This window comes from Chiloscyllium plagiosum, chromosome 19 (assembly GCF_004010195.1).
Source record: "Chiloscyllium plagiosum isolate BGI_BamShark_2017 chromosome 19, ASM401019v2, whole genome shotgun sequence".
Taxonomy (NCBI): domain Eukaryota; kingdom Metazoa; phylum Chordata; class Chondrichthyes; order Orectolobiformes; family Hemiscylliidae; genus Chiloscyllium; species Chiloscyllium plagiosum.
This window is the reverse complement of record NC_057728.1, coordinates 67,759,109-67,778,305: the sequence shown is the minus strand read 5'-3', so window position 1 is coordinate 67,778,305 and position 19,197 is coordinate 67,759,109. Positions and strand designations below refer to the sequence as shown.

The following is a 19,197-nucleotide window of genomic DNA, read 5'->3' as shown; positions in this document are numbered from 1 at the left end:
GGGTTGGGGGGCTGGCAGAGGGAAGTGTTGGATGGGGTTGGGGGAGGTGGGCAGGGGTCAGGGGGTCGTGCACGGTGTGCTGCAGTCTCCTCTCCTGAACAGGGAGCAGACTTAATAGAAAACTCTCCAGCCTAGAGGAGAGCCATTGAATTGATTAACTGATTAATCAATTATCCGAATGGAATAGTGCCCACCCATCTTGTTTGATAATCAAGGTTCCTCTGTACTATGATTCCTTGGATTGAGTAGATTTTATCGAAAATATGTACCAAATTTTAGCAGTGTGGCTGCTCCATACACTGAATTGCTACAGAAAGGCAAGAGTGGACAGTGGACAGAGTGAAGGCATTTGACAGCCTGAAAGTTGTGTGAACCACTGCCTCAGTGTTAGCCACACCCAATTATGCGAAGCCGTCCAAGGTGGCTATTGAAGTGAGTGATGTGGGTGTCAGTGCTGTGCTCTTGCAGGGAAAAAAAACGAGAAGATGGAAAGACCTACTGGGTATTTCTCCAGGAAATTGAACATTCATTAGCAGAAATATTCGGCAGTTGAGAAGGAGACTTGGAGCTTGGTGTTGGCGTTACAACATTTCAATCATTATGTCACCAAGAATGTATCTGAGACAATCATATACACTGATCATAACCCATTGAAGGTTGTGGAGAAATTTAAGGACAAAAGTTCAAGACTGTTTGGATGGAGCTTGTTGTTGCAGCCATTCAATTTGAAAGTTGTGCAGGTGGCAAACAAGAAAATGTGATAGCTGACGCATTGTGGAGACTTAAATGAGAAATGGAGTCATTCAGTGGCAGGAGTAAAACAGACTGAAACAGAATGTAGTAGTGCATGTTTGCATGATTATTATCAATGTAATGTATATGGTTGTGGTATACTAGCAATTTAAGATTAAGGGGTTTAAAATGGATATTAATGGCTTGATTTCTTTTAAGGAGAGAGGTGTGATGATGCTCCTTTAATAAGGTTGTGTTGTCCTTAGTATTTTTCAGAAGTGTTTTACTAGACAAAGGTTCCAAATGTCTGGCTTGATTTATTTGAAGCAGCTTTTAAATGGTAAAAATAACTTGTAGAATGAAAGGGGAGTGGCCAGTTCTTCCAGCTCAGCTTTTCTCTGGTATAGTTTTTAGCAGTCTGGCTGTTGAGAGAAAGCAGTCAGTTTTGAGACTGTTGGTCAAAGAAACTGCTACACAGAAGGAGATGCTCTATGCGGAATCTCTCTGTTATCTCTCCTGCAAGATCCTGTGATTTTACCTTTTTTGCCAAGGAGTGTTTATGGGGATTGTTGCAAGTATTTGGAACAGCAGCATTAAGTTGGGATAGTTTGTTGGGTTTTTTTTTAGTAGTTAGGTTATTCCATGTTCTGTTTTCTTGTGTTTGTGTTTCATTTGGCAATCTTGCAAATAAATTGTTTTAGAACATAGAACATTACAGCACATAACAGGCCCTATGGCCCTCAATGTTGCACTGGCCTATGAAACCAATCTGAAGTCAATCTAACGTACACTATTCCATTTTCACCCAGATATTTTATCTAATGACCATTTAAATGCCCTTGGCGAGTCTACTACTGTTAGAGGCAGTGTGTTCCACGCCCCTACTACTCTGAGTAAAGAAATTACCTCTGACATCTGTCCTATATTTACCACGCCTCACATTAAAGCTATGCCCCTCGTGCTCGCCATCACTATTCAAGGAAAAAAGCTCTCACTGTCCACCCTATCTAACTCTCTGATTACGTTTCTATTAAATGTCTAAGTTTCTATTAGTGTGGCACGGTAGCTCAGTGATTAGCACTGCTGCCTCTCAGCGCCAAGGACCTGGGTTTAATACCTGCCTCAGGCAACTGTCTGTGTGGAGTTTGCACATTCTCCCAGTGTCTGCGTGGGTTTCCTCCGGGTACTCTGGTTTCTTCCCACAGTCCAAAGATATGCAGATTAGGTGAACTGGCTTATGCTAAATTGCGGAGAAAGTGAGGTCTGCAGATGCTGGAGATCAGAGCTGGAAATGTGTTGCTGGAAAAGCGCAGCAGGTCAGGCAGCATCCAGGGAACAGGAGAATCGACGTTTCGGGCATAAGCCCTTCTTCAGGAATGAATTTATGCTAAATTGCCCATAGTGTTAGGTGGATTAGTCTGGAGTAAATGTAGGGGAATGGGTCTGGGTTGGTTGCTCTTCGGAGGGTCGGTGTGGACTTGTTGGGCTGAAGGGCCTGTTTCCACACTGTAGGTAATCTAAAATCTAAAAGACACCTCTCAACATTCTCTCTAACCAAAACAGCCTCAAGTCCCCCAGCCTTTCTTCATAAGACCTCCCCTCCATACCAGGCAACATGCCGGTAAATCTCCTCTGCACCCTTTCCAAAGCTTCCACATCCTTCTTATAATGCGGTAACCAGAACTGTACACAATACTCCAAGTGTGGCCGCACCAGAGTTTTATGACCTCATTGCTCTGAAACTCAATCCCTCTACCAATAAAAGCCATTGGTATGCTTACTTAACAATGCTATCAACCTGGGTGGCAACTTTCAGGGATCTTTGTACATGGACACCGAGATCTCTCTGCTCATCTACACTAGCAAAAATCTTACCATTAGTCAGTTCTCTGCATTCCTGTTGCTCCTTCCAAAGTGAATCAACTCACACCTTTCCACATTAAACTCAGTTTGTCACCTCTCATCACAGCTCTGCAGCTTATCTTTGTCACTCTGTAACCTACAATATCCTTCAGCACTATCCACAACTCCACCGATCTTAGTGTTATCCGCAAATTTACTAACCCATCCTTCTATGCCCTCATCCATGTCATTTATAAAAATGACAAATAGCAGTGGCCCCAAAACAGATCCTTGCGATACACCACTAGTAACTGAACTCCAGGATGAACATTTCCCATCAATCACCACCCTCTGTCTTCTTTCAGCTAGCCAATTTCTGATCCAAATCGCTAAATCACCCTCAATCCCATGCCTCTGTATTTTGTGCAATAGCCCACCGTGGAAAACCTCATCAAACGCCTTACTAAAATCCATATATTTGGTCATCTTCTCAAAGAACTCAATAAGGTTTGTGAGGCAAGACCTAGCCTTCACAAAACCGTTTTGACTATCCCTCATCAACTTATTCCTTTCTAGATTAATATAAATCCCATCTCTTATCACCTTTTCCAATACTTTACCCACAACTGAAGTAAGGCTCACTGGCCTATTATTACCAGAGTTGTCTCTACTCCCCTTCTTGAACAAGGGGAGAACATTTGTTATCGCCCAGTCTTCTGGCACTATTTCTGTAGACAAAAATGACATAAAGATCAAAGTCAAAGGCTCTGCAATCTCCTCCCTGGCTTCCCAGAGATTCCTAGGATAAATCCATCTGGCCCAGGGGACCTATCTATTTTCACACTTTCCAGAATTGCTAACACCTCCTCCTTGTGAATCTCAATTCTGTCTAGTCTAGTAGCTATAGAAAGTCTTAGGGTTTTCCTTGATTCTATCTGCCAATGACTTCTCATGTCCCCTCCTGGCTCTTCTTAGCTCTCTCTTTAGGTCTTTCCTGGCTAACTTGTAACTCTCAAGCACCCTAACTGAGCTTTTTTTTAAACTAAGTGGTTGGGCCAGCTGCATCACTCCTGGAATATCCAGTTTACACCTGCTCAAAACAATGAGAAAAGTTAGAATCTGGGCTACCTTCACAAAATATTTTGAGGTGGTCTGGCCTAGTCCATAACAAGAGATCCAGAAAATGTTCTGGGGACCTGGGTTCAAATTCTACCATTGCAGATGCTGGAATTTGAATTTAATAAAAAATAAATCTGGAATTAAGAGTCTAATAGTGACCATGTATCCATTCTCAATTGTTGAAAAAACCCATATGGTTCATTAATATTCTTTAGGGAAGAAAACTGCCATTGTTCCCAGTCTGGCGTACAGACTACAACAGGCCTTCCTTAAGAAGGGCTCATGCCCGAAACGTCGATTCTCCTGCTCCTTGGATGCTGCCTGACCAGCTGCGCTTTTCCAGCAACACATTTTCAGCTCTGATCTCCAACATCTGCAGTCCTCACTTTCTCCTACAGACCACAACAGTATGGTTTAGTCTGGGCACTTAGGTATGGACAATAAATGCTGGCCTAGCAAGTATTTGATCAAGGCCGATCAAGGCAAGTGAACCACATGACTTCGTCACCATCCTTTTGACCGGCTTACCACCTTAAGGGATTTGTAAACAAGCACCCCAGGATCCCTCCATTTCTCGAAGCCTCTTATTGTCCTGCCATTCATTGTGTACACCCTTATCTTGTTACTTCTTCCAAAATGCATCACCTCACTCATATCAGGGTTAAATTCCATCACCACTGATCTGTCCATCTGATCAATTTGTTTATATCCTCCTGTAACCTAACACCTTCTTCCTCACTGGCAATCACCCAGCCAGTCTTCATGTCATCTGTAATATTGTTACTCCCTCCACAGATTTTCTTCTACATCTTTTAGATATATACCACAAACAATAAGGGGTCCAATACTGATCTCCATGGAACACCACTGCACACAAGGTACCCGCAACACAAATAGTCTGCCTCAAAATCATCCCCTCCTTCCGTACCCTCGCAAATAATCTCCCTCGCAAATCTCTGAACAATTTGGATTCCATTTGCCAAGTTACTATGGAGCTGATCTGTTTTCATTTTCTTGATCAGTCTCCCATGAGGGACCTTGTCCTGAAATCCATATAAACTACATCAACTGCCCAGCCTCATCCAAACACTTGGTCATCTCCTCTCAAAGTTCAACCAGATTTGTTAGACATGTCCTCCATCTATCCCTGATCAAACCTTGTCTTGTGGAGATTAATTCTTTCGTTATTTTCTCCAATAACTTTCTTACCACTGACATGAGACTCACTGGTCCCAGTTTATCTCTCCCATTCTTCTTGAAAAGTAGAACCACATTAGCTTTCCTATAATCCTCTGGCAAATCCCCATTGTCAGAGAGGAATTAAAAACTTTGGTCAGAGCCTCTGGAATTTCCTCCCTTGTCACCCACAGCAGACTGGGCTTCAATATGCCTCTGACTGTTTCAAGAAATTTTTGATTTTATTTGAGGAAAGACATGTTGAGCCAATCATTAAGTGGTGAATGTTACTTTTTATTCATTAAAGTTAAGGGCAGACAGGTGGGATTGCACTCATTGGTTAATTAATTTGGCATATATTAAAAGAGACAGGAAGTCTCGTGGTGAGCTTGGTACTACTGCGACCTCGGGGATAGAAGCTCCAAGTTCAAGTCTCACCTGTCCCAGACGTGCACCATACCAAGTCCAAATTTCTGGCTTTTGAGGCATACCAGTGGTGACTCTACTTCTGGACCAGACAGTCTCGGTTCAAATTGCACCTCAGGATGTAATGGCCACATGGATCAGTCATCACATAATCAAACAAGTTGATTAAAAAAGATCCATAAAGAGACACACACTGCTTTTTCATGGTTATGTCCATGTAATCCTAGAGAGGGAATACATAGTCTCTCAAGACTTGTGGTTGTCTTGACACCTGGAGTACTTAATAGCCACTGTATGCTCAATGCTTTACGTGGGTGTCATAAAAATTGGAATATATATCATTAATTTGATAAGTTTCCTTAGTCCTTCAGTACTACTTCAAAGGCCAATTGATTTATTTTTTTTGAAGAAGGGTCACCGGACTTGAAGTATTAATTGTGTTTTTCTTTCCACAGGTGCTGTCAGATCGGCTGAGTTTCTTTTGCACTTTTTGTTTTAATTTTACATTTCCAGCATCTGTAGTTCTTTGTTAAATTTATTTATTTGTTCATTTAGCTATACTCTAAAGAGTATTAGGGGACACTTATGAAGGCTGAAATAACTTATTTGGGAGACTGGCAAACTGAAAATCTAAAGGTCGCTGGTTCAATCCTGGATTTCAGAAGTTCTCATTTTGTATGAGTTTATTTACTTCCAAAATGCTAAGAAGACATTTCTATCTGCATGGTGGGGTTTCCTGTAAAGATCTCTACTGCATTTCCCTCACCAATCATCCAGAAACATTGTGACATTCTGTCCTACTGTCTGGAAGTGGCAGGGATCCTCAGTGGAGGTTCTTGATACTGGAGTTCTCCACCTTTCCTTTGGGAAATCAGGGTGGTGTGCATTGCAAGCAGTAAGCTCCCTGAAATAGAAGGTTCAGTTATTTCACCAACTCCTGGGCGACCTACAAACTCTGTGGCTTTGACCACGTTTTTGTGTGTTGTATGAGGTTGCAGCCCCTTTTGTCATGATCCGAAGTGTTGCTACTCAGACTGCGATTGCGTTTCAGCTCTAATCTCTGAATTGGTGCTCACCTGGTACAAAATGATCAAGGTGCTAATTGGAGGATCTCACGAGTCTATTCCCGGACCTGGCCAAGGGGCAATCTATAGCAACAAAAACTGAAAGTGCTTGGAAAGCTCAGCATGTCTGGCAGCATCTGTGACGAGAAATCGGAATTAACAATTAGGGTCCAATGACCCTTCTCAGAACTGGGATTAACTCTGACTTGTCTCCACAGATGCTGCCAGACCTTCTGAGCTTTTCCAGCAATTTCTGCTTTTGCTTCTAATTGCCAGCATCTGCAGTTATTTAGGTTTTTATGGGACAATCTATAGGTCCAGACTGTGGGCGGCTGAGAAGGTTTTTGACTATCTGTCCTTCTTCCACTGCCCATTCTCCCCATTTTGTTTTATCTGTTTCATTCTGATTGTGTGCTCCTGTTTGAACCTCGAAGTTGAGTGGTTGACGTTACATAAGACCATAAGACATAGGAGTGGAAGTAAGGCCATTCGGCCCATCGAGTCCACTCCGCCATTCAATCATGGCTGATGCGCATTTCAGCTCCACTTACCAGCGTTCCCCCCGTAGCCCTTAATTCCTCTAGATGTGCTACCCCGGTAACACATTCATTGAACATCATCAGAGACCCTTCCCACCCTGGTAACACTCCAACGAATACAATCCCAGTATCCTCAGCCGTTCCTCATATGTTAGACCTGTCATTCCAGAGATGATCCTATCACAACCACATGCTGTGGTTGTGATAGGAAAGTCTGAAAAATCATTTAAAAAAAGACAAAACTAAACTGAATCACATGGAGAAGTCTAATACTGTCTAATACATAAGTTGGTGGAAAGAGAAGAATTTGAGACAGAAGAATCAAAGAGAACAAACTCACTTTCACTTTCCGATGAGTCCTGCTGATCTAGTTCTGGACTGGAACATCCACTTTCAGGACTCTGCTGTCCACTTTGCTTATTCCGGGTACGTTTTGGTGCAGAGACCTATGTCAATCAAACACAATACAATCAATACTTCAAATATATCCAACCTTACTTTAAAAATTTTCTTTGCCAAACATCAGCCCACTGATTCTGCAAAATCAAATGTAGATTTGTACAGATTGTGATTTCCATACACAGAAGAGACCTTGCTGACTGATGTGTAAAACTCAACAGCTGCACAGCAAACACAACACCATAACAAAAGGTTACATAAAAATAGGAGTTGGAGTAGGCCATTCAGCCCTTTGAGTCACTCTGCTATTCAATATGATCACTGTCAATCTTCTACTCCAGCACCATTTTCCTGCACTTTCCCTTTATCTATTAAAGTTTTTGATATGTGAAAATTGATTGATCTCAAAATTCATCTCAGTCCTTAAGTCAACCTCAGCCATATTGGCTACACAGTCAAAAACAAACAGCTCCTCAACTGAACTGATGCCCTCCAGCATTCCCACCTATGGGATGTGGGAGCAAAATGGAACAAACTTCAAGACACCATTTACAATACTGCATTCTCAATATATAGTGACTAAGAATGGACAAATGCTTACTGGCTTAGAGACTAACATTGCTGTGATGTAAACTTCATTAAGCCAAGTGATCTGCTCTCACCGATTACAAGAGAAATTCAAGTAAGTAAATGAATGAATAGCAGTTCAAAGCAAACTCCACTCCAGGGAAACCAGCCCTAGCCTATTCAACCTCTCTCTATAGCTCAAATCCTCCAACCCTGGTGACATCCTTGTAAATCTTTTCTGAACCCTTTCAAGTTTCACAACATCCTTCCAATACGAAGGAGACCAGAACTACACACAGATGTTCACTACATTCAAGACAAAGTTTAATAGATATCTGCAAATAAATATTATCAAGAATATGGGGTTAGGGCAGGAACTGGTGAACATAGAACATAACAGCGCAGTACAGGCCCTTCGGCCCTCGATGTTGCGCCGACCTGTCATACCAATTTGAAGCCCATCTGACCTTCACTATTCCATGTACGTCCATATGCTTGTCCAATGACGACTTAAATGTACTTAAAGTTGGTGAATCTACTACCGTTGCAGGCAAAGCATTCCTTACCCTTACTACTCTCAGAGAAAGAAACTACCGCTGACATCTGTCCTATATCTATCACCCCTCAATTTAAAGCTATGCCCCCTCGTGCTCGCCGTCAGAGGCTCTCCCTGTCCACCCTATCTAACCCTCTGATTATCTTATATGTCTCTATTAAGTCACCTCTCAACCTTCTTCTCTCTAACAAAAACAGCCTCAAGTCCCTCAGCCTTTCCTCGTAAGACCGTCCCTCCATACCAGGCAACATCCTAGTAAATTTCCTCTGCACCCTTTCCAAAGCTTCCACATCCTTCTTATAATGCGGTGACTAGAACCATACACAATACTCCAAGTGCTGCCGCACGAGAGTTTTGTACAGCTGTAGCATAACCTCATGGCTCCGGAACTCGATCCTTCTATTAATAAAAGCTAACACACTGCATGCCTTCTTAACAACCCTGTCAACCTGGGTGGCAACTTTCAAGGATCTGTGTCCCTGGACACTGAGATCTCTCTGCTCATCTACACTACCAAGAATCTTACCATTAGCCCAGTACTTTGCATTCCGGTTACTCCGACCAAAGTGAATCACCTCACACTTGTTCGCATTAAACTCAATTTGCCACCTCTCAGCACAGCTCTGCAGCTTATCTATGTCTCTCTGTAACCTACAAAATCCTTCGTCACTATCCACAACTCCACTGACCTTAGTGTCGTCTGCAAATTTACTACCCCACCCTTCTACGCCCTCATTCAGGTCGTTTATAAAAACGATGAACAGCAGTGGACCCAACACGGACCCTTGCGGTATACCACTGGTAAGTGGACTCCAGAATGAACATTTCCCATCAACCACCACCCTCTGTCTTCTTTCAGCAAGCCAATTACTGATCCAAATTGCTATATCTCCCACAATCCCATTCCTCCGCATTTTGTACAATAGCCTACTGTGGGGAACCTTATCGAACGCCTTATTGAAATCCATATACACCACATCAACCGGTTTACTCTCATCTACCTGTTTGGTCACCTTCTCAAAGAACTCAATAAGGTTTGTGAGGCAAGATCTACCCTTCGCAAAACCATGCTGACTGTCCCTAATCAAATTATTCTTTTCTAGATGATTATAAATCCTATCTGTTATAACCTTTTCCAACACTTTACCAACAACTGAAGTAAGGCTCACTGGTCTATAATTACCAGGATTGTCTACTCCCCTTCTTGAACAGGGGAACCACATCTGCTATCCTCCTGTCTTCTGGCACTATTCCTGTAGACAATGACGATTTAAAGATCAATGCCAAAGGCTCGCCAATCTCCTCCCTGGCTTCCCAGAGGATCCTAGGATAAATCCCATCCGGCCCAGGGGACGTATCTATCTTCACACTCTGCAGGATTTCTAATACCTCTTCCTTGTGAACCTCAATCACACCTAGCCTAGTAGTCTGTATCTCAGTAATCTCCTCAACAACATTGTCGTTTTCTAGAGTGAATACTGTTGAAAAATATTCATTTAGTGCTTTCCCGATTTTCTCTGACTCCACACACAACTTCCCACTACTATCCTTGATTGGCCCTAATCTTACTCTTGTCATTCTTTTATTCCTTGAATACCTATAGAAAGCCTTAGGGTTTACCCTGATCCTATCCGCCAACAACTTCTCATGTCTCCTCCTGGCTCTTCTGAGCTCTCTCTTTAGGTCTTTCCTGGCTACCTTGTAACCCTCAAGCGCCCTAACTGAGCCTTCACATCTCATCCTAACATAAGCGTTCTTCCTCTTAACCAGAGATTCCACTTCTTCGTAAACCATGGCTCCCGCGCTCTACAGCTTCCTCCCAGCCTGACAGGTACATACTTATCTAGGACACACAGTAGCTTTTCCTTGAATAAGCTCCACATTTCTAATGTGCCTATCCCCTGCAGTTTCCTTCCCCATCCTATGCTTCCTAAATCTTGCCTAATCGCATCGTAATTGCCTTTCCCCCAGCTGTAACTCTTGCCCAGTGGTATACACCTATCCCTTTCTAAAGTTAATATAACAGAATTGTGATCGCTATCACCAAAGTGCTCACCTACTTCAAAGTAACACCTGGCCGGGCTCATTACCCAGTACCAAATGTAATGTGGCTTCGCCCCTTGTTGGCCTGTCTACATATTGTGCCAGGAAGCCCTCCTGCACACACTGGACAAAAACTGACCCATCTATAGTACTTGTACTGTAGTGATCCCAGTAAATATTTGAATAGTTGAAGTTCCCCATGACAACTACCCTGTCTCTCTCACTCCTATCGAGAATCATCTTTGCTATCCTTTCCTCTTCATCTCTGGAACTATTCGGAGGCCTATAGAAAACTCCCCAACAGGGGGACCTCTCCTTTCCTGTTTCTAACTTCAGCCCATACTACCTCAGTTGACGATTCCCCAAACATCCTTTCTGCAACTGTAATACTGTCCTTGACTAACAATGCCACACCTCCCCTCTTTCACCATCTTCGCTGTTCTTACTGAAACATCTAAATCCTGGAACCTTCATCAAGCATTCCTGTCCCTGCTCTATGTCTCTGAAATGGCCACAACATCGAAATCCCAGGTACCAACCCATGCTTCAAGTTCACCCACCTTATTCCGGATGCTCCTGGCATTGAAGTAGACACACTTCAAACCAACTTCTTGCTTGCCAGTGCCATCTTGCGTCCCTGAAACTTGATTTTGGACCTCCCTACTCTCAACCTTTTCTATACTCGAACTGCAATTTTGGTTCCCATCCCCCTGCTGGATTAATTTAAATCCACCCCAATAGCCTTAGCGAATTTCTCCCCCAGGATATTGGTACCCCTCTGGTTCAGATGAAGACCATCCTGCTTGTAGAGGTTCCACCTACCCCAGAAAGAGCCCCAATTTTCCAAGAATCCAAAACCCTCCCTCCTGCACCATCCTTGTAACCACATGTTCAACTCCTCTCTCTCCCTATTCCTTGCCTCACTAGCACATGGCACGGGCAACAAACCAGAGACAACAACTCTGTTCGTCCTAGCTCTGAGCTTCCATCCTAGCTCCCTGAATTTCTGCCTTTAATCCCCATCTCTCTTCCTGCCTATGTCGTTGGTGCCTATGTGGGCCACGACTTGGAGTTGCTCCCCCTCCCCTTAAGGATACCCAAAACACGAAGTAGAAGATCAATCATTGAAGGGTGGAGTGGTCCTGAAGGGCTAAATGGTCTACTCCTAATTCCATTTCTTATGTTTTTGTGCAGAAGTGAAAGCTCAGCTGGCCAAGAACAGCCCAGAGAAAAGACTGGCCGTGAATTAAGTACCTTCTCAAGCTCAGCACCTTGCCATGCAGCATGTGCAACACAGTCAGCTGAACCATTTTGGGGCTTATTACTCACACAAACCACAGAGTTGCCACCACAATGCAAACCATCATCTTAAGAGATCACCACCAACTTCTCAAGAGGAGTTAGGGATTGGCAATAAATGCCGACCCAGCTGGTGACACCCACATCTTGTGACCAAATTTAATAGAACGAAAAGCATAAAGAATGCATATGCATGGGCACATCATCACCTCCACCTCATCCACATTAATTCTACTTGAAGGTATATTGTCTGTTTCTTCATCTTTCTAGATCAAATTTCTGGAACTCCCCCTCTAACAACAATGTGGGAGCACCTTTGTCACATGTACAGCTGTGGTTCAAGAAAGCTGCGCATCACTGGAGTTTAGAAGAGTAAGAGATTTATTATTGTCCCATGTACTGAGATACAGTGAAAAATATTGTTTTGTGTGCAACCCGAGAAAATCATATCTTACATAAGTACATCAGGAGAATAGAACAAAATGCAGAAAAGGTAATCTGATTGAAATATAAAATCCTGAAGGATCTTGAGAAAGTAGATGTGGAGAGGATGTTTTCTCAAATTAGACAATCTAGCATCAGAGATGACTGTTCAAAATTCAGGGGTGGCCCCTTTAAAATAAACAGATTTTTTTTTTCTTTCATAATATCAGGAATCTTTGGTGCTCACTTTCTGAAAGGTTGGTGAAAACAGTTAGATAGTTTATTGTTTAAAAAAAAAGAGGATGAAACGTTACTGGAGTAGACAGGAAAGTGGATGAGGTCAGCTATGATCTTGTTGAGTGGCTGAATAGGCTCAAGGGGCTGAATAGCCAACTTTCCCTCCTTACATGTACATATATATCACCTTCTCAAGGATAACTAGGGATGGAGAGCCAGTGAAACCCACGTCTTATGGATGCATTAGGATTTAACAAAAACAGTGAAAGGCAGTAAAAGGTTGTGGAAAATCAATTCACTCTTAATTCAGTACATGATATAATGACAAATTATGAAATATACAAAAGAAGGTTTGAGTAATATTAAAGAACCAAAGTCCACATTATATCTAAAATATCAGCACACCACTTCACAGTGAAATATACATGCTTCTTACTCACAATTCTGGACTGCGACTATTCGTGGTATTGTTCAAACCATGGAGGGAATTGGACATGCTTTCCCAAAGACAGGAAGATCATTGTAAAGTATAACAGTTGGGGCAACTATCTTGGATGGCACTATGATTGGGTATGGCACAGTGCCACTGCCCACCATCTTTGATCAATGAAGGAGGTAGGAGGATGGAGGGTGGATGAGGTTGGGTTATTTACAAATATGCTGCGATGCTTAAGAAGAAAAAACATTTCAAAGCTCTTTTAAAATTATTTCATTTAACAGGAACAATATTTGGATAGACCAAATTCAACAAAAATCAGCAAGAAAAGTTTTCTAGCAGTTGTATAACCTTAAAAGTGAAGCTCAATTATTTTGCCATTCTCGGTGATAGGAGTTTCAACTTGATGGACTTTCACTGATTACCAATTTGAGTGTGGAAGTTGGAGAAAGAAAATTTTGTTTTATTCCTTCATGGGACCAGGGCATCACTGACTAGGTCAGCATTTATTGCTCATACCTAATTGCTGAGATGGTGGTTAAGGGTGATCATATTGCTGTGGGTCTGGAGTCATGTGTAGGCCTGACTAGGGTAACAATGGCAATTTCCTTCTCTGAAGGATATTTGTGAACCAGATGGGTTTTTCTGGCAATCGACAATGGATTCATGGTCATCATTAGACTCTTAATTCCAGATTTTTATTGAATTCAAATTCCACTATGTGCTGTGGTGGGATTTGAACCCAAGTCCCCAGAACATTACCTGGCTTCTGGATTAACAGTCCAGCAATAACACCATAAGGCCATTGGCTTCAAATTGGTTGGAGGAGGGGAAAAAAAAAATCATGTTTGACTTATGGATGGGCACCAATTAAAATCAAATTGGTATTACACAATCTTAAAACCTACCTGACGCTTGTAATTGTCTTTCCTTCCCCCTTGGTTACTGAGACTAATTATACTGGCAGAACGTACCATTGGAGTTCGGTGCCAAACTTTGGACTGGATGACACCTTCTTTTTCAAACTGAACGAGGTCATTGAGTGGGTCCCAGGGCCGGGTGCTGCATGCAATAAAATATACTACATTGTTAGTTATCTATCAAAATAGCTTTGATCCGAGGATCCAATACAATTTGATGATGAGAAACTGAACCAGTCATAACAATACTATGGTAATAAGAACAGGTCAGAGGCTAGGAATTCAACAAGTGTAACTCACCTGCCAACTGCTCAAAATTGGTCTACCTTTTACAAGGTACAAGTCATGAAAGGAATATTGTGCACTTGCATAGATGAGTGCAGCTCCAACAACACTTGAGATATTCATCTAGAATAACAAGGGCTCCACATACATGGGAACATTACCACCTGCAAATTCTGCTCAAAGTGGAAACACAGTTATAACATGGCTGTAGCACAGAAGGTGTCATCTGGTCCATTGTTGAAGCTGAAAAATGTGTTGCTAGAAAAGCGCAGCAGGTCAGGCAGCATCCAAGGAGCAGGAGAATCGACGTTTCGGGCATAAGACCTTCTTCAGGATCTGGTCCATTGTGTCAGTACAAACTCAATTCATTCAGATCTTAAAACAATCTAAAGAAGTGCCGCTGGACCTAAAACATCACTACCAGATTTACTGAATTCCCCACTTATTTCAGTTTTATTTAAATTCATTTAACATTACAATCTTGCCTTTTCCTTACAACTCTGCAAATTTTTCCTTTGCAGATAACAGTCTGATTTCTTTTTGAAATAATTTGATTGAATTTGCTATCACCACATTCTTGCATTTGAGACCTTAACCATTCACTGCACAAGAAAGGTTTTCTGCATGTCACTTCTGCTTTCTTTACCAGTTGCTTTAAATTCGTGCCCTTTCATTCTTGATCCCTTAACAAATGGGAACATTTTCTCCCTGACTGCTTTGCTCAGACTAAAGATTATGAATATCTCCTCTTAACCTTCTCACCTGCAAGCAATATAGTCACAACTTTTCCAGTCTACCTAAATATGGACGATACAAAGGTGAATGGGAACTTTGTTGTGGATAAAATGTAAAGTGGCTTGGAGAGGATTTGGGCAGGCTCAGTGAAGAAGATGGAATACAATACAGAAAAATGTGAGGTTATCCATTTATATAGGTGGGACAATAATGCACACTACTTCTTAAATGGTAGAAGGTTGCAAAACATAGACATACAGAGGAACCTAGGTGTCCTTGTTGTCAAGTCACACACAGATGCACCAAACTATTGGGGAAGCTGATGGAATGTCAGTCTTTATTTTAAGAGGTTTTGAGCACAGGAGTCATGACATTTTACTTCAGTTGTATAGGATTTGGGTTACATTACACCTCGAGTACTGAATGTAGTTTTGTCTCATGACATATTATTGGCATAAAGGGTGTGCAACAAATGTTCACCAGACTTGTTCCTGGGACTGTTAGACTGTCCTATGAAGAGAGAGATTGGACCGACTAGCCTGTATTCAATAGAACAAGGTAATAGAGAAGCATGGACACAGTCAATAGCCAGATACTTTTCCCCAGGGCAAGATTGACTGGCACAAGAGGTGATAGCTTTAAGATATTAAGAGGAAGGCATCGAGGAAATGACAGAGGTAGGTTCTTTATGCAGAGAGTTGTGAATACATGGAATGCGTTGCCAACAGTGATGGAGGAAGCAGAATCATTTAAGTGACTGCTGGACATGCACATGGACAGCAGTGAATTGAGGGGTGCATAGGTTAGGTTATTTTAAGTTAGATTGGGAATAGTTCTCGGCACAACATTGTGGGCCGAAGAGCCTGTTTTGTGCTGTACTTTTCTATGTTCTATGTAGAACATGTGGAACAAATCTGAAGCCCATCTAACCTACACTTTCATTTTCATCCATATGTTTATCTAATGACCATTTAAATGCCCTTCAAGTTGGCGTGTCTACTTTTGCTGGCAGGGCATTCCACGCCCCTACTACTCTCTGAGTAATGAAACTACCTCTGACATCTGTTCTATATCTATCACCCCTCAATTTAAAACTATGTCCCCTCATGCTAGCCATCACCATCCAAGGAAAAAGGTTCTCACTGTCCACCCTTTTCAACCCTCTGATTATCTGTCTCTATTAAGTCACCTCTCAACCTTCTTCTCACGAACAAAAACAGCCTCAAATCCCTCAGCCTTTCCCCATAAGACCTTCCCTCCATATCAGTAAATCTTCTCTGCACCCTTCCAAAGATTCCACATCTTTCCTAAAATGCAGTGACCAGAACTGTACGCAATACTTCAAGTGTGGCCACAACAGAGTTTTGTACAGCTGCAACATGACCTCATGGCTCCGAAACTCAATCCTTCCACCAATAAAAGCTAGCACAACCCTATCAACCTGGGAGGCAACTTTCATGGATCTATATACATGGACACCAAGATCTGTGTGACCAGTGGAGTGCCACAAGGATCGGTGCTGGGTCCTCTACTTTTTGTCATTTATATAAATGATTTGGATGCAAGCATAAGAGGTACAGTTAGTAAGTTTGCAGATGACACCAAAATTAGAGGTGTAGTGGACAGCGAAGGTTACCTCAGATTACAACAGGATCTTGATCAGATGGGCCAATGGGCTGAGAAGTGGCAGATGGAATTTAATTCAGATAAATGCGAGGTGCTGCATTTTGGGAAAACAAATCTTAGCAGGAATTATACACTAAATGGTAAGGTCCTAGGGAGTTTTGCTGAACAAAGTGACCTGGGAGTGCAGGTTCATAGCTCCTTGAAAGTGGAGTCACAAGTAGATAGGATAGTGAAGGCGGCGTTTGGTATGCTTTCCTTTATTGGTCAGACTATTAAGTACAGGAGTTGGGAGGTCATTTTGCGGCTGTACAGGACACTGGTTAGGCCACTGTTGGAATATTGCATGCAATTCTGGTCTCCTTCCTATCGGAAAGATATTGTAAAACTTGAAAGGGTTCAGAAAAGATTTACAAGGATGTTGCCAGGGTTGGAGGATTTGAGCTACTGGGAGAGGCTGAACAGACTGGGGCTGTTTTCCCTGGAGCATTGGAGGCTGAGGGGTGACCTTATAGAGGTTTACAAAATTATGAGGGGCATAGATAGGATAAATAGACAAAGTATTTTCCCTGGGGTTGGGGAGTCCAGAACTAGAGGGCATAGGGTGAGAGGGAAAAGATATAAAGAGATCGAAGGGGCAATTTTTTCACACATAGGGTGGTACATGTATGGAATGAGCTGCCAGAGGAAGTGATGAAGGCTGGTACAATTGTAACATTTAAAGGGCATTTGGATGTGTATATGAATAGGAAGGGTTTGGAGGAATATGGGCCAGGTGCTCGCAGGTGGGACTAGATTGGGTTGGGATATCTGGATGGGTTGGACCGAAGGGTCTGTTTCCATGCTGTTCATCTCTATGACTGCCAAGAATCATACCATTAGCACAGTACTCTGTATTCCTGTTACTCTTTTCAAACTGAATTACCTCACACTTTTTTGCATTAAACTCCATTTGCCAGCTCTGCAGCTTATCTGTGACCCTCTGCAACCTGTAATATCCTTTGGACTATCCACAACTCCACCGACCTTAGCATCATCTGCAAATTTACTAACCTATCCTTCTATGCCCTCAACCATGTCATTTATAAAACTGACACACAGTAGAGGTCCCAAAACAGATCCTTGACATACATTATTCGTAACCAAACTCCAAAATGAACACTTCCCATCAACTACCACCCTCTGTCTTCTTTCAGCTAGCCAACTTCTGGTCCAAACTGCTAAATCACCCTCAATCCTATGCCTCCATGTTTTGTACGTAGCCTACTGTGGGGAACCTTATCTAAACACCTTACTGAAATCCACATACACCACATCAATTGCTTTACCCTCATCCACCAATTTGGTCACCTTCTTAAAGATCTCAATAAGGTTTGTGGGGCACGACCTACCATTCACAAAACCGTATTGAAGATCCCTAATCAACTTATTCCTTGCTAGATGAATATAAATCCTATCTCTTATAAACTTTTCAAACACTTTACCCACAACCGAAATAAAACTCACTTCTCTATAATTACCAGGGTTGTCTCTACTCCCCTTCTTGAACAAGGGGACAGTATTTGCTATCCTCCAGTCTGCTAGCATTATTCCTGTAGACAATGACAACATAAGATCAAAGTCAAAGGCTCTGCAATCTCCTTCCCTGAGAATCCTAGGATAAATCCCATCCAGCCCAGGGTGCTTATCTATTTTCACACTTTCCAGAATTGCTAACACCTCCTCTTTGAGAACCTCAATCCCATCTACTCCCGTAGCCTGCATCTCAATATTCTCCTTGACAATGCTGTCTTTTTCCAGTGAGAATACAGACAAAAAATATTTATTTAGTGCCTCTCCATGCACAACTTCCCACTACTATCCTTGATTGGCCCTAATCTTTCTCGAGTCATTCTTTTATTCCTGATATACCTATATAAAGCTTTAGGGTTTTCCTTGATCCTATCTGCCAATGACTTCTCATGTCCCTTCCTCTTCGCTCTCCCTTTAGGTCTATCCTGGCTAACTTGTAACAAACTGAGCCTTCACGTCTCATCCTAACATAAGCTCCTTCTTCGTCCTGACCAAGAGATTCAACTTCATTAGTAAACCACGCTCCCTTGTTCAACCACTTCCTCCCTACCTGACAGGTACGTACTTTTCAAGGACACGCAATAGCTGTTCCTTGAATAAGCTCCACATTTCAATTGTGTCCATCCCCTGCAGTTTCCTTCCCCATTCTGTGCATCCTAAACCTTGCCTAATCGAATCATAATTGCCTTTCCTCCATCTTTAATTCTTGCCCTGTGGTATATACAATTGGGGGAAGGGTAAATACAATGCTGTAAGACAGGATCTGAGGAGCATAAGTTGGGAGCATAGGCTGTCAGGGAAGGATGTCGTGGAAATGTGGAACTTTTTCAAGGAACAGATACGACGTGTCCTTGATATGTATGTACCTGTCAGGCAGGAAAGAGATGGTCGTGTGAGGGAACCTTGGTTGACGAGGGAGGTTGAATGTCTTGTAAAGAGGAAGAAGGAGGCTTACATAAGGTTGAGGAAACAAGGTTTTGGAAAGGTGCAGAAGCCACAGGGTAGTAGTCATGGGCGATTTCAACTTCCCAAATATTGATTGGAAGCTCTTTAGATCAAGTAGACTGGATGGGGCGGTGTTTGCGCAGTGTGTCCAGGAAGCTTTTCTAACTCAGTATGCAGATTGTTCGAACAGAGGGGAGGCCATATTGGATTTGGAACTCAGTAATGAACCGGGACAAGTGATGGGCTTGTTAATGGGTGA

The 19,197-nt window shown here is 42.4% G+C and overlaps 1 protein-coding gene across 10 annotated transcripts in view; it reads right to left on the bottom strand.

Annotated features, from left to right (window-relative positions):
* Positions 1-19,197, bottom strand: part of osbpl8 (oxysterol binding protein-like 8) — a 416,034-nt gene that overhangs the window by 23,157 nt on the left and 373,680 nt on the right. For 8 of the 10 annotated variants that reach the window (XM_043708791.1, XM_043708784.1, XM_043708785.1 and 5 more), the window contains 2 exons: positions 13,767-13,920; positions 7,239-7,344 (listed from right to left, as the gene is read on the bottom strand). In XM_043708791.1, the coding sequence (XP_043564726.1) occupies positions 7,239-7,344; positions 13,767-13,920 (260 nt within the window). The remainder of the gene's footprint in view (positions 1-7,238; positions 7,345-13,766; positions 13,921-19,197) is intronic. The other 2 variants (XM_043708786.1, XM_043708793.1) reach the window with 1 other exon arrangement.